This window comes from Onychomys torridus, chromosome 2 (genome assembly GCF_903995425.1).
Source record: "Onychomys torridus chromosome 2, mOncTor1.1, whole genome shotgun sequence".
Taxonomy (NCBI): Eukaryota; Metazoa; Chordata; class Mammalia; order Rodentia; family Cricetidae; genus Onychomys; species Onychomys torridus.
Window position 1 is genome coordinate 38,569,955 of NC_050444.1, and position 22,481 is coordinate 38,592,435.

The 22,481-nt window shown below is 41.0% G+C and overlaps 1 protein-coding gene across 2 annotated transcripts in view; it reads left to right on the forward strand.

The window, feature by feature from the left end:
• Nucleotides 1–22,481, forward strand: part of Cpa6 (carboxypeptidase A6) — a 315,538-nt gene that overhangs the window by 183,144 nt on the left and 109,913 nt on the right. Inside the window, exons 3-5 of one of the 2 annotated variants that reach the window (XM_036179829.1) lie at nucleotides 14,632–14,756; nucleotides 19,568–19,682; nucleotides 22,032–22,133. In XM_036179829.1, the coding sequence (XP_036035722.1) occupies nucleotides 14,632–14,756; nucleotides 19,568–19,682; nucleotides 22,032–22,133 (342 nt within the window). The remainder of the gene's footprint in view (nucleotides 1–14,631; nucleotides 14,757–19,567; nucleotides 19,683–22,031; nucleotides 22,134–22,481) is intronic. The other variant, XM_036179830.1, reaches the window with a different exon arrangement.

The window sequence follows — 22,481 nt, forward strand, 5'->3', positions numbered from 1 at the left end:
CCCACTTTCCTTAAACCCTACATAAGATCACCCCAGGGCAGCTCAAGATCCTCCAAGTTCTAAGGCTCCATCATTCTCTGTGTTGAATTGTTCTGACTACAACAAAGCAATAAACCTAACTTTTTGTTAACTACACATGTGCCCTAGACATCATTGCCTGAATGCCTCCAGTGCTCTTCTAAACTAATGGAATGTAAAACTTAAAGTCAGTCATGGTGGCACATGCCTTTAATCCCAGCAACTTGGGAAGCAGAAGTAGATGGATCTATGTGAGTTTGAGACCAGGCTGGTATTCATAGTGAGTTCACAATAGCCATAGATACATAGTGAAACTGTAAGACGAATTGCTAAACAGTCTTATTAATAAAAAAAAAATTTAAAAACATATCCAGATATTGGGGTGAAAAACTGAGAGATCAGGGCAATAGGACAAGCCACAGCCAACCTCACCTTACCAACTTCTCAGCTTCCAAAGAGATCTGCTTCCTGTATACCCACGCCTATATGCCTTTCTGTTCTGCTATCTCACTTCCTCTTCCCACCCAGCTACAGCACTTCCTGTCTGTCTGTACAGACCTCCAGACCTCTATGGTTAGTGCTGGGATTAAAGGGATATGCCATCAAGCTTCGCTCTGTTCCTAGGGTGTCCTTGAACTCACAGAGATCTGCATGGATCTCTGCCTCCCAAATTCTAGGATTAAAGGCATGTTCTACCATTACCTGATATCTATGTTTAATATAATGTCTGGCTTTTTCCCCTCATCCTCAGATAAGTTTTATTAGGGTGCACAATATATTGGGAGACACAATATATCACCACATGAAACCATGTCTCAAAAAAAAAAAAAAACAAGAAAAATGATTAGTTTGAAAAAATATTTTAAGACTTCATTTCTCTTCCAATATGCGTGCCTTGTTTTGATGAATAACCCCATCCAATCGTGGAGGTTGGCGTTCAGTGGAAGAAACAGAGGAAATCATATGACAAAACCAAACCTCAGGAAACCTTCTTGTTTTCACCTAGTGTTATAGAAATAATATCTACCTGAGGACTAGCATTCACATTAGTAAACCACACCAAAGTTTGCAGTCCTAAGCAATGCTTTTCTCTGGACTGGTCCGTTTATTACTGGCCCTTGCTACCATTTGAATGTGTTCCTCTGAAGTTCATGTGTTGGAACCTTAATGCCTTAAAATACCAATGTTTGGAAGTGGGAACTATGAGGGTAGTCAGGCCTTGAAAAAGTGCTTTGATGTATGGCTTAGCCCCTCTCTAACTCTTGTTGGATCATAGGACCACACTAATTCCTGTTGCTGAGTGAGTTCTTATGGGGCCAGATTCATTTCCATAGTGGTGGGCAGTTCTGCAAACTACCAACACCTTGTATGTTGCCTCATCTGTAGGAACCCTCTTCTCTTCTGCTTTATGATGTGAATTAAAGTAACATAAAATCCCTATGGTGACATATTTCCTGAATCTCAGCCCACAGAGCTGTGAGCCAAATTAAGCTTTAGCTTATAAATTACCCAGTCTCAAATATTATGATACAACAATTAAAAAAATAGGCCAAGCTAGGCCCCAACTAATTAAAATTATTATTTTAATAACTAATTACTTCTTAATACGTTTTCATTTTCCTTAATAAAAAAAAACATCAATTTAGGAAGATTTAGCTGCCTGAATTTCTGGAGCCGGGGGGTGGGGGTAACTGGGATTACTGAAGCTGTTTCAAGGGAATAGAAATTGTTTCTCTACTCAGAGAAAAAAGGTAAAGGGGAAGGTAAAATTAGTGCAATTCCAACTGCTTTCAACATGTCCTTGGTTCATAGATCATAATCCCTGGCCAAGTTTCCCATCCAGCAGTCCAAATATGTTAAAATGTTATAAGAAGCAGAACAAGGACAAGCAACACACACACACACACACACACACCACATACAAAACACTCCTTACATAGTTCCTTTACTCTATAACTGAAGTGGCCTGACAGTCATCAGTAAAGAATGCCACCATACTATGAACTAAGAACTAGTGAATATACCCAAACATTAACAACATCAAAAGCCAAAATTTATGAGATCATTCGTAGGAGATGTGGATAAAATGAGTGGACCACATTCTCAATATCTTGTTAAGGTAGAGAAATCTTAAGGATAGCTTATAGTTGAATGAAGACAGAAGTGGGTGGGAATAGATATGAATTAAAATATAGTATATGCAAGTATTAAATTCCCAAAGAATGAATAAATATATATACATATATACATAGAGAATATATATATACCTTAAAGAGAAAATAGATGTATTAACCCTATCTACAACATATTTATTTAGTGCCTATTAAGTACCAGGCCCTGGCCTACATACTAGGGAGATAATAATGGGAGGGTGAGGTGACACAGTCCCCAGTCTTACAGAGATGATGGGGAAAATGGCATTTGCATAACAAATTTAATGGATTAGATAGGAGCCCTCAAAAAAAGATATAAGCCATATAATGCCCAACTGCATTCTAAATACCGACCCTTTATCCACAGATAAGTGCAACTCTTACCCCTCACTGAAGAAGTCTCTTTTACAGCACACAGAGACCATTACAGAAAGCCACTCTTGTCAAAACACAGAGAACTGACTGTAGGACAGCCAGTCCCAGTTGATCCATTGACAACATCACCCCTACACCTAAGGCTCAGGGGACATCATAGGAAAGGGGACAGAAACATTGTAAGGACCAGGGGACCAGAACAAGATGTCTTCAGAGAGATGGTGCCTTCTATCTATGACAGGGAGGCTGCACTCAAGAGACCCCCAAAATATGGTTATCTAAACAGGGCCTTAAAATGACGATCCTAACTGACATGGCAATGTATACGAAGGAACTCTCACAAGGCTTCAACCCTGGAAGGAGAGCTACAGACAGCTAGCAGTAACAGAAGGAGAGTCAGTCCTCTCTGAATGGCCAGTCCCAGGAAGTAAGCCCTAAGCCCATATGAGCAACACTGAATGATCTCAGCAATCTGTGTTTATAAAATGTGTGTGAGTGTGTGTGTGTTTGTGTGTGCTTGTATGTGTGTGCATGTATGTATGTGCATGTGTGTATAACAATTATAATTAAAGAATAAGAGGCCCCTGAATTTGAGGAGAGGGAGAGATATGAGAGGAAGTGGAGAGAATGGGAAGAAGAGAAAGATGTACATACAGTACTCATATATGAAATTCTCAATTAAAAAGACATGTCTCATTCCTAATCAAAGCTTGAGGATGTGATCGGGGGTATTTGAAGATCTCATGATGAGATCACCCTGGAGTACCCAGATGGCTCAAAGTTCAAAGACAAGTATCCTCAGAAGAAAAGATGATGCGGATCAGAAGCCCAAGTAGAATCAGAAGCAGAGATTGAGGTGACATCCCCATAGGCCAAAGAATGCCCAAAGCCACCAGGAGCTATAACTGGCCAGTATGGATGCTGCCCAGAGTTTTCAGAGGGAGCACAATCCTGCCAATACTGTAATATTGGCCCAAAGAATAGATTGATTTTAAACTACCCAGTTTTTAAAACTTACTAATGCAGCTCTTGGAAGCAAGTATAGCAATCATGCAAATGAAATACAATTAAAAACTGTAGACTATGGAAGAAGCAGAATTCCACAAAAGCAGATATCAAAGGTGCTTGATCTAAACTTGGCAGTCAAAGAAGCTTCCCAGGAGATAGTAGGCAAAAATTCTAAAAGAAGATTCAAGAATGATAAATGGAGCAAGACCAAAAAGGCAGTTTAAAGAGTAAACAGGAAAAGGCACTCTCCAGTATATTAAGATTTTGTGAGTCTTAATGCTGAATTAATATGATTATGCAAATTAAATCAAGAACTACCCAAACACTGAGATGGTAGCAAGTTTTCTCACAAACCCTCCCAGTGAGGGCTTGGGCACTGGCTTGGTGTGTAAAGTGTTTGCTCTACAAGCATGTGAGCATGAGAGTGGATCCCCAGTACCTATGTAAAAAAGCCTGGCAGTCCTGGCAGTGAGGAAGATAGAGGGTTGGGGGTTGCTGAACACAAGAGGATCCCTGGGTTTTCTTGCCAACCAATCCAGCTGACCACTGAGCTCCAAGTTCACTAAGAGACCTTGTCTCACCTGTCTCCAAAAAATACAGTTGGAAGGGCTGGAGAGACGGTGTAGTGGTTAAGAGCACTTTCTGCTCTGGTTTGGTTCCCAATACCCATGTCAGAGAGCTTACAACCACCTATAACTCCAGCTCTTAGGGATCTGGTACCTTATTACAGCTTTCACGGGTACCTACACATGTGTCTTATACTCATATAGTCACACACACACACACATACACACACACACACACACACACACACACACACACACTTCCTGTGAAATGTAAGCACGCTTAATAGCTAACAGTTTTTCAGAACAACAAAATATTAGAGTAAATATAGTAAATCAGGACAGTCTCTTCCACACCTCTGTGCGTTATTTTGGGTAGCTGAGAGGCAGGCAATCTGTCACAAGTTGAAGGGACATGGCAAATGCCTACAATATACACACATACACACACACACACACACACACACACACACACACACACACACACATGCACACAACACAAGAATTACCCTGAGGCTGTGTGAAGTTGAGAGCCTAGTGACACCTGGACCAGGTGTAAAATCATCCAGGAGACTGACTGACAGACAGTTGGGACCATTCTCATAGAGTCCAGGCTAAAAACAATGCAGTAGAAGGGTCAGGACAACCATGGAGTTAGAGACATACTGAATTGGAATATTTTTATTTTAAATCATTTATCATTTCATGAATGCCTGATGGCATCAAGCACAATTTTAAGAATTCTACGTGTATTGATTCACTTGTATCTCAAATATATATGGAAAATACACTGTTCACAATCTCATGTTATAAACTGAGAAACTAAGACACAGAGAGTTGGGATAAATGGCTGATTTGATCTTCACACCCAGGTTGCCAAGCACTAGACTTCACCCTTGTAATCCATTTTCTACAATCTTCCCAATTTCCATTACAACAAAAATAGCAGCAACTTGCATTAGTAAACACTGTTTATCAAGGGGATTAGTTCATCAGTTTGATTTTGCCAGCAAAGAACGTGAGAGCCAGAGAGGTTAGAGAAGTCACCCATGTCACACATGCACTCAAGCATGGAGCCTGAATTTGTGCCTGTCACTCTAGAGACTTCCCATCCAGCTGCTGGCCTGTGTGCTAGGAAGCATCCCCACTCTATTCATCATCTTGATTTTATTTCTTGCTCCCCATCCTGAATCCTTAAATCCATCTCTGCACTCAGCTCTTCCCGAATAAGCAGTCCCAGGCTGATCTTCATCTTAACTGGAAACATCAAGTAGAACTTTGTTCTAGCTACATCTCACTCCTCACATTTCAAATAGCAATGATAACACATGTCTGTTGCTTAACGTTTATGCCTGTATTAAATGTACATATTAATGGGGTTCAGTGAGCATGCACACATCATGATCAAGGTAGACTCAGAAGCACTTCGCTGCTGATGAGAATCAGTTCAGATTTGGAGCCCTTCATTTCTAGATCTTCATAAAGTATAGAATAGGAAATGCAAGCTGCACTCACCCTCTGTATTGTGAAACAGTGAACTTACTCCTTCTACATGACTAGTCTGGCACCCCATTACAAAGCCTCATTTTACCCATCCCCCACATTGTCCCTAATCCCTAATAATCACTATTCCACATTTAGGGTGACATTGTTAACTTCCATATATAGCTTGCTTCATTTAACACAGTATCTTTTAGTTCCATGCATTTTACTGCAAGTAACAGAGTTCATTCTTCTTTCTGGCGGCTAACTAGCATCCCATTGTGTGAGTGCGGGACATCTTATCCACCCCTCTGTTGAGGGGAATCAGTGTTAGCTGCTGTAACAGTATTGTGGTAAACATGGAGCTATTGGCATCTCTGTCATGCTGATGTCATTTCCTTTCGATAGGAACCGTTCATTGACCATTTGTATTCCTTCTTTTGGGAAGCATCTTTTCAAATCATTTGCCCAGCCTTTAACTGGGTTGCTTCTTTTGCTACAGTGGCTGGTGTTAAGCTTTGAGGTTTCTTACATATTTGAGAATGTAAACTTAGGCAGGTGCCATGGAAATCACTGTGGAAGTTCCAGAAAAGAAAACCTCAACTAGATCTCCCAAACAGCCCAGCTATACCACTTCCACATATACGCCCAAAAGACTCCACAGCAACACACCCCAGAGTTTGCTACTCATAGCAACTAAGAAATGGAACCAGACTAGATGCCCACAAACAACTGAGTGGGTAGGAAAGTATGTCATGTAAACACAATAAGACTTTTTTTATAATAAAATGAAAATAATGAATTTTCATGAGTGAAAATGAAACCATGGCACACATAGAAAAATTAATGGGACTGAAGATCATTATTTTAAAAGAAGTAAACCAGATTCTGAAAGAAAAATACCACATGCTCTACATGTAACATGGAAGCAGAAGGGACAACTATTTGGGGAAAGGAAGAGGACCAGCAAGAAGAAGCAGAGAGATTCAAGGAAGATAGTATGGAAAGGGAATGGATGAAAACAAAGTATAATTACATGTACGCATGCATATTCTATAATGAAACTTTGAGTGCTAGCTTCAAAATTTCAAAAAGAAGCAAAAACTACCATTGATTTTTTTTGTTACTTATTATATTTGTGTTTTAATTTTACACATCAGCCATGGGTTCCCATGTCCTCCCCGCTCCCGTCCCCACGCCCACCTTCCCCCCAGCTCCTCCCCTCCATTCCCATCTCCTCCAGGGCCAAGACTGCCCTGGGGATTCATTTAAACCTGGTAGATTCAGTACAGGCAGGTCCTGTCCCCTCCTTCCAGCCTGAGCAAAGTGTCCCTGTGTAAGCCCCAGGTTCCAAACAGCCAGCTCATGCACTAAGGACAGTCCCGGTCCCACGGCCTGAGTGCCTCCCAAACAGTTCAGGCTATTCAATTGGCTCACTTATCTAGAAGGCCTGATCCAGCTGGAGGTTCCACAGCCTTTGGTTCATAATTCTTGTGCTTCCATTCATTTGGCTATTTGTCCCTGTGCTTTTCCAATCTTGGTCTCAACAATTCATGCTCTTACACTCCCTCCTCTTTCTCCACAATTGGACTCCTGGAACTCCACCTAGGGCCTAGAAAAGGATCTCTGCATCCACTTCCATCAGTTATTGGATGAGAGTTCCAGCACAACTGTTAGGGTATCTGGCCATCTGCTCACCAGACTAGGTCAGATCAGGTTTTCTCTCAACCATTGCCAGCAGTCTACAGAGGATGTATCATTGTAGATTTCTGGGGACCTCCCCAGCACTCTGCCTATTCCTGTTCTCATGTGGTCATCATTTACCATGGTCTGTTATTCCTTGTTCTCCCTTTCTGTTCTTGATCCAGCTGGGACCTCCTGCTCCCCTAAGCTCTCTTTCCCTCGAACATTGCCCTTCATTACTCCCACTGTCATCCAGGTTGTTCATGTAGATCTCATCCATTTCTCTGTCATTGGGCGATCCCTATGTCTTTCCTGGGGTCCCGTTTTCTAGGTAGCCTCCCTGGAGTTGTGTAGCAGTCTAGTCATCTTTGTTTTACATCTAGTATCCTACTGTAAGTAAGTACATACCATGTTTGTCCTTCTGAGTCTGGGTTACCTCACTCAGGATGATTTTTTTAGATCCATCCATTTGCCTGCAAACCTCATGATGTCATTGTTTTTCTCTGCTGAGTAGTACTCCATTGTGTATATGTACCATATTTTCTTCATCCATTCTTCAGATGAAGGGCATCTAGGTTGTTTCTAGGTTCTGGCTATTACAAACAATGCTGATATGAACATAGCTGAGCAAAAGCCCTTGTGGTATGATTGAGCTTTCCTTGGGTATATGCCCAAGAGTGCTACAGCTGGGTCTTGGGGGAGATGGTTTCCCAGTTTTCTAAGGAAGCGCCATATTGATTTCCAAAGTGGCTGTACAAGCTTGCATTCCCACCACCAGTGGAGGAGAGTTCCCCTTGCTCCACATCCTCTCCAGCATAAGCTGTCTTCTGTGCTTTTGATCTTAGCCATTCTGACAGGTGTAAGGTGGTATCTCAGAGTCATTTTGATTTGCATTTCCTGGATAATTAGGGATGTTGAGCAATTCCTTAAATGTCTTTCAGACATTTGAACTTCCTCTGCTGAGAATTCTCTGTTTAGTTCTACAGCCTATTTCTTAATTGGACTGTTGGGCATTTTCATGTCTAATTTCTTGAGTTCTTTACACATTCTGGATATCAGCCCTCTGTCAGATGTGGGGTTGGTGAAGACCTTTTCCCATTCTGTAGGCTGTCTCTTTGTCTTGTTGACAGTGTCCTTTGCTCTACAAACGCTTCCCAGTTTCAATAGGTCCTATTGATTGATTGTTTCTCTCAGTGTCTGTGCTATTGGTGTTATATTTAGAAAGTGATCTCCAGTGCCAATGCGTTCAAGACTACTTCCTACTTTCTCTTCTATCAGGTTCAGAGTAACTGGATTTATGTTGAGGTCTTTGATCCACTTAGACTTAAGTTTTGTGCACGGTGACAGGCATGGATCTATTTGCAGCCTTCTACACATTGACATCCAGTTGCGCCAGCACCATTTGTTGAAGATGCTTTCTTTTTTCCATTGTACATTTTTGGCTTCTTTGTCAAAAATTATATGTTCATAGGTGTGTGGCTTAATGTCAGGGTCTTCAACTCGATTCCATTGGTCCACATGTTGGTTTTTATGCCAGTACCAAGCTGTTTTTATTATGGTAGCTCTATAGTAGAGCTTGAGGTCGGGGATTGTGATGCCTCCAGAGGTTGTGTTATTGTACAGGATTCTTTTGTCTATCCTGGGTTTTTTGTTTTTCCATATGAAGTTGAGTATTATTCTTTCCAGGTCTGTGAAGGATTGTGTTGGTAATTTGATGGGGATTGTGTTGAATCTGTAGATTGCTTTTGGTAAGATCGCCACTTTTACTATGTTAATCCTGCCTATCCATGAGCATGGGAGATCTTCCCATTTTCTGACATCTTCTTCAATTTCTTTTTTCAGGGACTTAAGGATCTTATCATATAGGTCCTTCACATGCTTAGTTAGAGTAACCCCAAGGTATTTTATATTATTTGTGGCTATTGTAAAGGGTGATGAATCTTTGACAGCGTGTTTGTCTATTGTATGTAGGAGGGCTACTGATTTTTTTGAGTTGATCTTGTATCCTGCTATGTTGCTGAAGGTGTTTATAAGCTGTATCAGTTCCTTGGTTGAATTTTTGGGGTCACTCATGTATACTATCATGTCATCTGCAAATAGGGAAAGCTTGTCTTCTTCCTTTCCAATTTGTATCCCCTTAATCTCCTTATGTTGTCTTATAGCTCTGGCTAGAACTTCAAGTACTATATTGAATAAGTAGGGGGAGAGGGGACAGCCTTGCCTTGTTCCTGATTTTAGTGGTATTGTTTTGAGTTTCTCTCCATTTAATTTGATGTTGGCTATTGGCTTTCTGTAGATTGCCTTTATTATGTTTAGGTATGTTCCATGTATTCCTGATCACTCCAAGACCTTTATCATGAAGGGGTGTTGGATTTTGTCAAATGCCTTTTCTGCATCTAGTGAGATGATCATGTGGTTTTTTTCTTTGAGTTTGTTTATGTGGTGTATTACATTGACGGACTTTCATATGTTGAACCACCCTTGCATCCCTGGGATGAAGCCTACTTGATCATGGTGGATAATTGTTTTGATGTGTTCTTGGAGTCTGTTTGCCAGAATTTTATTGAGTATTTTTGCATCAATGTTCATGAGGGAGATCAGTCTGTAGTTCTCTTTCTTTGTTGCATCTTTGTTTGGTTTAGGAATCAGGGTCATTGTAGCCTCATAGAAGGAGTTTGGTAATATACCTTCTGCTTCTATTGTGTGGAACAATTTAAAGATTATTGGTATTAAGTCTTCTTTGAAGATCTGGTAGAATTCTGCACTGAAACCATCTGGTCCTGGGCTTTTTTTGGTTGGGAGACTTTTAATGACTGATTCTATTTCCTTAGGGATTATTGGACTATTTAAATGGTTTATCTCGTCTTGATTTAACTTAGGCATGTAGTACCTATCCAGAAAATTATCCATTTCTTTTAGATTTTCCAGTTTTGTGGAGTAGAGGTTTTTGAAGGATGACCTGATGATTGTCTGGATTTCCTCATTGTCTGTTGTTATGTCCCCCTTTTCATTTCTGATTTTGTTAATTTGGATGCTCTCTCCCTGTCTTTTGGTTAGTTTGGATAAGGGCTTGTCTATCTTGTTGATCTTCTCAAAGAACCAACTCTTTGTTTCATTAATCCTTTGTATTGTTCTCTTTATTTCTATTTTATTGATTTCAGCTCTCAATTTGATAATTTCCTGGTATCTGTTCCTCCTAGGAGACTTTGCTTCTTCCTGTTCAAGAGCTTTCAGGTGTGCTGTCAAGTCACTAGTGTGAGATTTCTCCAACTTCTTTATGTGGGCATTTAGTGCTATGAATTTTCCCTCTTAGTACTGCTTTCACAGTGTCCCATAAGTTTGGGTATGTGGTGTATTCATTTTCATTGATCTCTAGGAAGTCTTTAATTTCTTTCTTTTTTTTTTCCTTAACCCATTGGTGATTCAGTTGAGCATTATTCAGTTTCCATGAGATTGTAGGATTTCTGTAGCTTTTTTTTTTTTTTTTTTTTGGTTTTGAAATCTAACTTTAAACCATGGTGGTCCAATAGAACACAGGAGGTTATTCCAATTGTTTTGTATCTGTTGAGATTTGCTTTGTGGCCAAGTATGTGGTTGATTTTAGAGAAGGTTCCATGGGGTGCTGAGAAGAAGGTATATTCTTTTTTGTTTGGGTGGAATGTTCTATAGATATCGATTAAGTCCATTTGATTCATAACATCAATTAAGTCCTTTATTTCTCTGTTAAGTTTCAATTTGGCTGATCTATCCAGAGGTGAAAGTGGGGTGTTGAAGTCTCCCACTATTAATGTGTGGGGTTTTGTATGTGATTTAGGCTTTAGTAATGTTTCTTTTACATATGTGGGTGCCCTTGTGTTTGGGGTATAAATGATCAGAATTAAGACTTCATCTTGGTGGATCTTTCCTGTGATGAGTATGTAATGTCCTTCATCATCTCTTTTGATTTATTTTAGTTTGAAGTCTATTTTGCTGGATATTAGGATGGCTACACCAGCTTGCTTCTTAAGACCATTTGATTGGAAAATCTTTCCCAGCCTTTTATTCTTAGGAGGTGTCTGTCTTTGAATTTGAGGTGTGTTTCTTGTATACAGCAGAAAGATGGGTCCTTTTTTCGTATCCATTCTGTTAGTCTGTGTCTTTTTATAGGTGAATTAAGCCCATTGATATTAAGGGATATTAATGACCAGTGGTTGTTCATCCCTGTTATTATTTTTATTTTTTGGTGGTAGTGTGTATGTACTTCTCTTCTTTGGGGTTTACTGCTGTGGTGTTATCTGTTGCCTGTGTTTTTGAGGGTGTATCTGACTTCCTTAGGTTGGAATTTTCCTTCTAGTGTTTTCTGTAGGGCTTGGTTCGTGTATAAGTATTGTTTAAATCAGGTTTTGTCTTGGAAGGTCTTGTTCACTCCATCTATGATGATTGAAAGTTTTGCTGGGTATATTAGTCTAGGCTGGCACCCATGGTCTCTTAGTGTCTGCTTTATATCTGTCCAGGTCCTTCTGGCTTTCAAAGTCTCCATTGAGAAATCGGGTGTTATTCTGATGGGTTTGCCTTTATAAGTCACTTGGCCTTTTTCCTTTGCTGCCCTTAATATTCTTTCTTTATTCTGTATGTTTAGTTGTTTAATTATTATGTGGTGAGGGGACTTTTTTTTTGGGGGGGGAGTCTAGTCTGTTTGGTGTTCTATAGGCTTCTTGTATCTTCATAGGCATTTGCTGCTATAAGTTGGGAAAGTTTTCTTCTATGATCTTGTTAAATATGTTTTCTGTGCCTTTGAGTTGGCATTCTTCTCCTTCCTCTATCCCTATTATTCGTAGGTTTGGTCTTTTCATGGTGTCCCAAATTTCTTGGACATTTTGGGTCATGACTTTGTTGGTTTTAGTGTTTTCTTTGACAGATGAATCTGTTTCTTCTAACGTATCTTCAACACCAGAGATCCTCTCTTCCATCTCTTGCATTCTGTTGGTTATACTTGCATCTGAAGTTCCTGTTCATTTACTCAGATTTTCTATGTCTAGCATTCCTTCTGCTAGTGTCTTCTTCATTTTTTCTATTTCCTTCCTTGGACTGTTTCCTTTGTCTGTTTTGTTGCCTTTTCATGATTTTCTTTCAGGGACTTATTGTTTTCTTCTGCTTTATTTGTCCTTTCTTCTAGTTTTTTGTAGCGTTCTTCCCATTTTTTGTTTGTCAGTTCCTCCACTTTATTTTTGATTTCTTCTATATAAGGCTCTAGCCTCTTCATGGTGTCACTTATAAGGTTGTTTTCTTCTGCTTCTTCATTCTGTGATGTTCAGGTCTAGCTGTTGGAAAAGGGCTAGGTTCTGGTGATGCTGTATTGCTCTTTATTTTGTTGTATGTACTTCTGCCTTGACATCTGCCTGTCTCCTTTTAGATTCATTCTTGGTCTTATCAGTGTACTTGGTCCAGACAGAGCTGACAGATTTAGGGAGCTTCTCTCTGGTCCAGATGGAAGCTCTGGGCCAGATGGGAGCTCTGGTCCAGATGAGAGCGCTGGCCAGATGGGAGCTGGGGACTGGACTCTGAGTCTCAGGAAGTCCCTGGGGTCTCCTTATCTTGTCCAGATGGGAGCTCCTCTTGTCTAGATGGGAGTTCCAGGGCAGGATGGAAGCTCTGGTCCAGATGGGAGTCTCGGGGCAGATGGTAGCTGGGGGATCTCTGGTCCAGATGTGAGTTCCAGGGCAGGAGGGAATGCTGGAGACTGGTCTCTAAGTCTTCGGAAGTGGCTGGGGTCTCCGGCAGATGGGTGTGGGGGCAGGGCATGGAGGTTGTAGGGTTCACCAGAGGGTCTTGGAGTGGGGGAACCTTCCCGGTAGGGGTGGGGGGTCCTGCCCTATGGCCAGAACCTGGGTTCCAGTTGGGCAGGTCTTCCCTGGAGTGGCTGGTGCCCAGGGCTGGGACCCAGATGCAGGCCTCTCTGGGTGTGACCCCAGGCACTCACCTCTGCTCCAGATGGGAGTTTCAGGGCAGGATCACTACCATTGATTTTTATATGTCCTGAAATCTTATAAACAGTGGCCAGGTTCCTGATTTTATACATTAGTTTTTGTTTATTATCCATTAGTTCAAATGCTTTCTGATAACCTAGGGATTTGTTGTTATTGTTGTTTGCTTATTTATTTGTGACAAGGTCTAGTCAAGGTTGCTCTCAAATTCATGGTCCTCCTGCCTCAGCCTCTTAAATGGCTGGAGTTATAGGTGTGGCCCACCACTCTCAGTGATGTTAGAGTTCTAGTGTTAGACCTCACCTATAGTTTATTATTTCCATGGTACTTTCCAAAGACACTCTTTTTGTGGGATGAGGATTATATTTTAGCACATATCTAAAAAAAAAATAGCATCTATAGACTTATGCCCAGAGTGATGATTCTTATCATTTTGTATACCTATAGCTCTCCAGCCCCTCGGCAAAGTGGAATTTCCTTGTACCATGGCAGTAAATGGTTAGTCTTATTACCAAAAATCAAGTCCTGCTATGAATTAAAGGCATGACAAGTCTGATTAAAGGATTCTAATCTACAAAGCTGAGTGGAGGTAGAACCAGCAAGCCTCTTATAAAGGGAAGGAACCAGCCTCAGTAAAGAAGGAAACAAGAAAAAAAGAAAAAGGAAACTATGCATCAGCATAAAAGATGAAGAAAATGCCTGACAATCTTGTTAGACATGGCTATGAGTTAAATTCAGATTTGTCTCCCTTCTGAAGACCTGTCACTGTGGACAGTGTGATACAGACCTAGCTGTGTCCTTGCCCAGGGCTGACAGATGGACAGAATGACCTCGCAGCAGCCCTCCCAGCCCCACACTTCTGTTTGCTCACAACCATGGACTGGTTTGTGAGCTGGCTCAGATTTGCCCTTGCAAGCTAGTGAAGGGATCAGCTGCTTCAGAGAAAGCAGGTAGACTTTGTACCCACAGTGAAAGCCTGTCTCCTCTATTTCAGCACTGTATATATAGTGGGAAGGGCTACCAAATGTGTGAACCACAATTTCCTTATGTGGCAGGAAAGGGGATGGTTTGTATCTTTCTCCTTCTTAAAGTTATTCAAATATTTATACAATAAATGTAAAAGAAGAATTTTAAACCTTCACCCCATTTTTTACCTTGTGACTTAAATGTGCTATGAATTAACATCAAATTCTATGACTCTGATGAAGTTCAGGGCACAAATTCAAACCAGATCAGATGAGAGTTTAACCCTGGGGGTGTAAGCGTTGAGTCTACTCTGCATGTGTTTGCTGTTACTGTATTCAAACAAGGTAATATGCCTGCCATGTGACATGGATTTTCCCACCCACACTACATATGAATTATAGGTTGGTTCCTGCACTATAGGTGGACCTGTGGCAGCCCAGCAGTATCTCCTATGTGTCAGAGGGGACAGTCATGGATGTCCATATTCCCCAAAATGTTTCCAGAACCCTGTTAACCTTCCTCCAGGAAGCCCACATCCAGTACAAGTAAGCATTCTTTTTTATTTGCTACAAATTTTATTTGTACTAAATGCAACTGAATAGTGACTATATCCAGGTTGTTTATCAAGAACTTCTGAAAGGGAGGCAGTAAAGGTGTGTATATCATCTTTAAAGAACTTATTTGTCTAATGCGGAAAAGGAACAGCCACAAAGACACCTTATTTCATTGCTAGCAAAATAAGTCATCAAAGTCAATACAGTCCCTTACTGAGTAAAGAAAGAGGAGACACTTGGGCAATGCTAAAAAGCCAAAGAGAAGGCAGAGATGAAATGGTTTCCTGCAGGAACCTGGTTAGCAGCAGAAAACACAGGATAAGACTGGGCTTCTGCCAGACCAGGGGGACAAGGCAAGCAAAGAAGGCGGCATGGAGGGCCAGTGTCAGAAAAAGGGGGGGGGGGGCAGGTGAGGTGGCAGAGAGAAAGTATGCAGAGGGAGAGAAGGATCCTTTCCACAGGAGGAGGAGCCCAGACTGCTGTGGGTGGTGCTGCCCCCTGGAGGACATAAGCAAAAGTGCCCTGTATTTGTGGATGGAAGTGCAACAGCCAAAGACAGAAACAGTCCAGATAGCAAGCGGAGGCTTCTAGTCTTCCAGAGGGAAAACTACCCAGACTCTCCACTCAGTTGGAGGACAGAAAAGAGAGAAGTCAGAGGAAGACCCTAAGTGTTCTAGCTTGGAAGAGACTGAGCAGACAGGTGTGAAAAGATGTGCATACTCAGTTATGGGAGTCAAGGAAGAAAAGAATGATTTCAGAGAGTGAGGTTGTTCACAACTGCAGTGGTACCTAAGAAGAGAGGCACCAATGGAAGCTATGTTTCTGACATTGATGGAGAGATTCAGTTGTGAGGAATGGAAGACAGGAAGGTGACCGGAGGGTGAGACCCACAAATGCAGAGCAGTCACCTCCTAGCAGTTACAATAAGGAGAGAGAAGAGGGCAAGGAGTGACCACTCAGAAGACTTGAGATTTGTGCCAGAAGGAGAAACTTGGCATGTCTACAGCCTGCGGGAAGGACCATTAAGAAAGGAGATGCTGGTGATGCTAGAGAGGTTTGACTTCATCTCCTTACATGGAAGGAATAAATGTGGGTCAATTTTAGATAATAGAGGCAGCCTTCACAGGTACATGCCTGTAATACCAGTAATCTGGAGACTGAGGCAGGAGATTTACAAATTCTAAGACAACCCAGAGTACACAGTGAGTTCTAGGCCAGTTTGAGCCACAAAGCAAGATCCAGATCCCCCACCGACACCACCACCACCACCACCACCTCAAAATAAGAGATAATAGAGAGGTGAGTCCATAATTTGAAAGAAAACTCAACTGGTGGTTTTCTGAAGTAAGAAACAAAATTCTTTGTGAGATGTGAAGAAACAGATTCTAAAGGATGTTGCCAAAAGAAAGCAGAAGTAAGAACCAACAGACTGCTTGCTGCTGAGAGGAGAACATAACATTGACAGAGGCTGATGGTCTGGTGGACAGGAGTATAGAAAGGCTGGTGTGGTAAAGAAGGAGAGGATCCTGGTGAATACCTACCTGTTCAAGGGTTTATCAGGAGTATCTAGTCTGGATAAAGATGGGGGGATTCTAGAAGATATTGTGGGAGAACACAGAAGAATCAAGGAAGAGAAGGTCTTTACATTATAAACAAACATAATACGACTGAGGGGGACAGACAAGAAATGGAAGGCTGTTCTGACAAGATGTGGGCTAAGGAAAGTTATGAATCCTAGAAAAGAAAGTCTGTGGCTGGTGACAAGATCAAGGTCACACAAATGGAAAAATACCCCAGCTTACTAAAGCACTGGCATGCTACTTGTACGAAGGTGTTTGGTCTGAGCTTCTAGAATAGGCTGTGCAGAAAACCATTATTCATATCACTCACATTTTCTTCACTTCATAGCTCAGAAGGCGTGCTTTGATACTCTGAATGCCCAGTGGGAAAGAGCTTGGTAATTATATCTATAGGTGCACAGTAACAACTCACATGCTTCATTAATTATTGTTCAGTAGAAAAGAACATACCAGTTAGTTTAACAAGTCTATATTTTCTGCCACTAACTATAGTTCATGTGGGACTGGTATGGAAAAAAATCACACTTCATGTCACGGGGAATAAAGGGGGAAAAAAATAAGTGTTTTAAATCAGTTGTTTCCTCATGAAGAACAATCACTTAAAATTACTCATTTTGTTAGTCCCAAGATAATAACACATAAGAGTCAATTAAATTCTGTAGGCACAGTAGGTAGAAATCATTTTAATTGACTTTTATTATTGTAGCCTAGGGTATTTTCAAAAGATTATCATTTACTCTGTATAGCTGTACAGAATGTATCGCTATAGTGATCTGTAAAGCAGAAGTGATGTGACTCATTGTTTCTGGACCCTGGGTGGTCAACCCTCTCAATGAGATGACTCATTCTGCCATTACAAAAAGACACTTATAAATACCTGTAAAAATTGGCAATGCAATTTCCATTTTCGAGAGCCCTCCTCTAGCCTAGGAACTGCGGGGGGGGGGGGTGGGGGGTAGGTAGTTTTACATTAAGTAATGACATCATTTGAAAAAGTTTTCATAGTTCTTGTCACCATTATAGGGCTGTGCCCAGTTGAGATAAGAATCACAACCAGGACCAGCAAGGTGGCTTAATGTGTAAAGGAGCCTGCTGCCATTCCTGACAAACTATGTTCAAGCCCCAGGACCCACATGATGGAAGAAGATAACAACTGCCTCAACTTGACCTTTGACACACACACACACACACACACACACACACACACACACACCCCATGGTGAGCACTCATCCACACACATCCATGCAAATAAATAAATGTAATAAGAGAATCACAATGGTTTAGAAAGGTCATTTTGGAACCAGCTGGTTTCTACTCAACTACTTGACAAGACAATGGGGCTTCCATATTACAACTGTTCTCTGATTTAAGACTGGCCTCTTAAAGCCTGTATTAGACCCAGTCTCAGTGGCTCCAGAGGCCTGTATCAGTTTGCTGAAGTCACTGTAACAAGGGACCCCACCTCCAAGACCCTTTCAAGTTGGGCATTCAAAAGGTCCTCATGGAGTGTGCTGGATGAGGCAGACTGTCTAATCTTCATTTATAGGACAGAAAAGAAGTCCACAGGAGGCAAACACACCTGAACTTTGCCTGTAGCCCTTGGGATCTTGAGAGTTCATTACTATATCTCTCCTAATCAAACCCACCTCCTTCCTGACTATCCAAGTTCTCTCCAAGAACAAGGAACCTTAGATGTTGCTATAGCTCTTATTGACTCCTAAAATCTGCCTCAGTGATGTTGCAGTGGGTTAGGTCATGCACCCAATCCCTGTAACTTCTTATCTCTGGGGAGAAAACAACTGCAGATAATGAAGATGCTTGGCTTGACCAGTTACATGGTACTCACAGTTTTGAGCTACCACAGCTACCAAGAAAACTAAGAAATCCTTGCCACCTTGCCTCATCTGATGTTTCCAACAGCAAAACACAAAAGTAAAACAAAAGGAATAAGTCAGTAGTCCATTTCTGATTAGGTGTTCAGTCTGCAGTGGGGACTCATGAAGTAACAAGTCAGTCAGTCCTTGGTGCCTGATGCCTAAGTAAATTGTTTTTGTTTTTGTTTTTTTAACTTAGGAACCAAAAAGTATGTATTCAGTATATGAAAATTCTTTCCATTAAGTGACTTACATAGATTAGCCTAAATGTCACCTAGAGATGCCACCATGTGTTCTTGAATGGAATTTACCCTGTAAGCAGCAGGTTCTTTTTTGGACAATAAAATATAAAAACAAAGCTTTTAAGGTACCTGTCACAGTGAGAACAATCACCAAAGTTCTCTCTAACATCTGGAAATCTTGCAGATGAACAAAGTGCCCATCTCTCTGTGCCATTCTAGTGAGTGGTGGCCAGTAGCACTCTTAAGACATACCTCTACTCAAGCTCAGATGTCACATCAACAACATGGATGGTTCTTCCTGAAGCTGGTTCCACCACAGCAATGGCCTCAGCCTCCAGCTTCCAAATGCATCCAGTTTTTAGAACAGAGCTTCTCTTCCGTGGAATTCTTAGTATTGTGGGACAATGAGATAGCTCTTTCCACCTTTGTTAGTTTCCTCTTGAGAACTAAAGCTCTTCCCATCCTGTCTCTTCCCTGGATGCTGGATAATGGCATGTGAGCAGAGAGAGGCTTTGGGAAAGAAGATGTGGAGAGGGAGTCCAGAGCAGCCATGGCTCTGTTTCCATTATGCCACACTTGACTTGAGGTCACAAGATGAGAATTTGAGTTCACATCTCAAGTTCAGATTCTGTCTTTGCATTAGAATAACAATGGCAGATTCTTAACCCTATAGCGTTTCAGGCTCCTCATTATAAAATGGAAACAACAGACTCCAACACAAAGGCTGTTATCAAGGATCAAGCACATAGCATGGTGTCTGGCCCCTGGTAAGCAGTAAGTGTGCACAGCTATTGCTGAATGGTTATAGATGGTCACTCCATAGCAGCTATTGTTACAGCACTACTATTATATAGGGACATCTGACTATAATTTTACACTTTAAATTCACTATAACATTTATTTTAACAGTTTTTGTTTCCTGAAAACGCACATTTTCTCAACATTTGGTATTTTTAGAAATGCCACCCTCTGCTCACTTTGTTTTCCTCTCACACTTGGGACGCTTCCATGCTAGTTCATTCTGTATGTGATTCTCTTCAGACATTGCCTGATTTCTGCATGCTCTCGGGTTACTTTTTCATCATGTCTGCTATTTCAAACCCAGGGTTCTCATAGAAGATCTTCAGAAAGCTGTGGAAAATGAAAACAGCTTGCACACCCAGAGAAACAGAAGGTCCCTGTCTGACTACAACTATGAGGTGTATCACTCCTTAGAAGACGTATGTAATCAAGGACCTTTTAATGTTGGGTTGGTTTTGGTTTTGTTCTGTGTTTGTTTTTGTTTTTGTTTTGTTTTGTTTTGTTTTTTCAAGTTCATCTTTGTCACTTTGGTATAAGGAGTAGAGAGAATTGTGAAAACTGAGATACAGGCTCTGGAAAGGACATACAGAATCCTATACAATTTGGGCCCCTTCCTTCACACATCTCTCCATTGGTCCTTTTACTGCTAAATAAGGAGTATTAAAATAATGGGGCAGAAAGATGTCTTGGCCAAGAAGAGCACTTGCTGCTCTTGCAGAGAACCCTGGTTCATTTGGGTCCCAGCATCTACATGGTAGCTCACAACTGCCTGTAACTCCACTTCCAGGGAGCCTAATGCCCTCTTCTGGCCTCCCCAGAAAGATGACTTACAGAGTTCACGACCACACATGCAGGAAAAGCACACATACACATAAAATAAAAGATACTTTTATAAAAAGAAGTAGCAAAATAATTTTGCATCTCTCTTACTTCCCCCTAATAAGCCCCACAGGACATTGGAAATACACAAACAATGAGGTAATTGGTGTTAAAATCAGGGCTATAAAGACCTTAACTAAAAAGCCATGGGAGGAACAAGGCTGGCCAGAGTTTGAAAGCAGTGTGTTGGCTGAGGGACATAGTAGCTTTCATACTAGTCTTGCACCCTTGCAAATTTCAGAACCCCCAACAGCCAGCCTGCAGCAGGGGCACCTCTGGACCTCTGTCCATACTGTCATACAATCCACACAGAAAACTCACACCAATCTTGTCCTCACTGCCACACTCAAATCTAGTCTTTACCTGATAACGTACTACTCTTCACATTCTAGCTAAAACAAGCAATTCATTCTTTCTGTTCTGCTGGGCTACATAGAAGGCTTTGCTCCCCAAATACCAGTGCATCTCTGTGGCACACAAATGTGACATCATTCACAGGTCACACTACAACTGTGGTTGACTGGTACCCTCTGTGCTAATAAAGTGCATGTTCTATGAGAACCAAGTGCCTACTATGTACACTACTATCTCCCCAATGCAGGCAAATAGAGTCCTCCAACTAGAGAAACTGTCAGCAGAATAAAGGGATATATATTTTCCCATGTTTTCTCTACATTGAACAAAGGAATTCCAGACACAAAATTAATGAGATTCTACTATATTATTAAGAGTATTTTTCATTGAAGATAATTCTCCTTTCAAAATTCCTTTTTTGTATTTCGATGTCTCAGCATACTCTCTAGAAGCTTGAAACTATAAGCAATAAAAGGTTTCAGGTAAGTAGACATATGGAAATCATATTGACATACTCCAGAAAAAAGTCACATTTCAAAAATAGATGCAGCCATATATGTGCATATATACACACACATATACATATATATATATATACATATACATATACATATATATATATATATATATATCCTGCTTGTTAAATTACATAAGAATAAAAGGAAAATACAAAAATTTCCAAAAACATATTTATATATTCTTTCAACACAGACACTCTCACATCATGGAACAGTGGGACACTTCCATGTGACTTTTTTATTGCCTGCAGGGCTCTTAAGTCAGAAATATCACCTATCTTGTTCAGCACCTTATTTATCCATCTCAAATATGCCTTGCTCTGATGACAGATAAGTGTGTGTGAATGGACTAATTCAAGTGCGCAGTCCTTTAGAGGAATTATGCAGAATATGCCTTCCAGTGGCCAGCAGAATAACCTTAAATGTGGATAATACTCTTCCCAGTAGCTTCTGCTCTGTTTCAAACTACAATATATGAGACTTTAGGGCTCTCAAGTAATTTGGAGGGTTTATCAGAAGCTGGTTGGGTTTTTCAAAGGAAGCCATGCCAGGCATTAGCAGCAAACTCCTTTAATCCCAGCACTCAGGAGGCAGAGGCAGGCAGAGCTCTGTGAGTTCAAGGCCAGCCTGGTCTACAGAGTAAGTTTCAGGATAACCAGAGCTACACAGAGAAACCCTGTCTTGAAAAACAAACGAACAAACAAACAAAAAGCCAGAGCACATCAGTTTTCTGTCAACCACTCCCATGATGATCCTGGTGTAATGACATAGTAAAAGGTATCTTTTAAAGAGGTAATAACAGGAAGGCCTAGACTTACTGGCTGTCAGTAGAGAAAACAAATCACCATTTAAGTGTCCTACAGAAAACTAAAAGCAGACAGTGGGATTCCCTTCCTGGTTTTACTCCCTCTATGTCCTTTGAATTTGAAGCCATTTTTGTCTTTCTGTCATGGTGTGCCCTCTAAGAGTCCATGTGTTATGAGGGACTCTGACTAACTTTTCATTATCTGCCTTCAGATTCAGAACTGGATGCACCATCTGAACCAAACTCAACCAGGCCTTGTTCAGGTGTTCTCTATTGGAAGATCGTATGAAGGAAGACCTCTCTTTATTTTACAGGTGAAAAGAACAAAATGTTAACACCAAATGTGTACCTCCTTTCCTTTGACTTGTGACAGGAAATGAAAATGTCTTTCACAGAGTCTCATATTTAACACCATCTTGCTAACTTAAGGGTAACTGCCTTGGATTTTTGAGCCAGGTTTAATCATGGCCTTTGAATATTCCAGGGGATATTGTTTCTGAGATGCAGAGTGCTTGATGCTTATGGGCTGGTGCTACTTACAGCGAACCAATGAAAACTTGATAAACGTGAAGAAGTTAGTCTTTGCCTCCCCCTGTTAACCACACATTCTAATCCTCTAGTTCTCCTCTTTTCAGCTAGGCTTCTAATAACATTTACCTGAT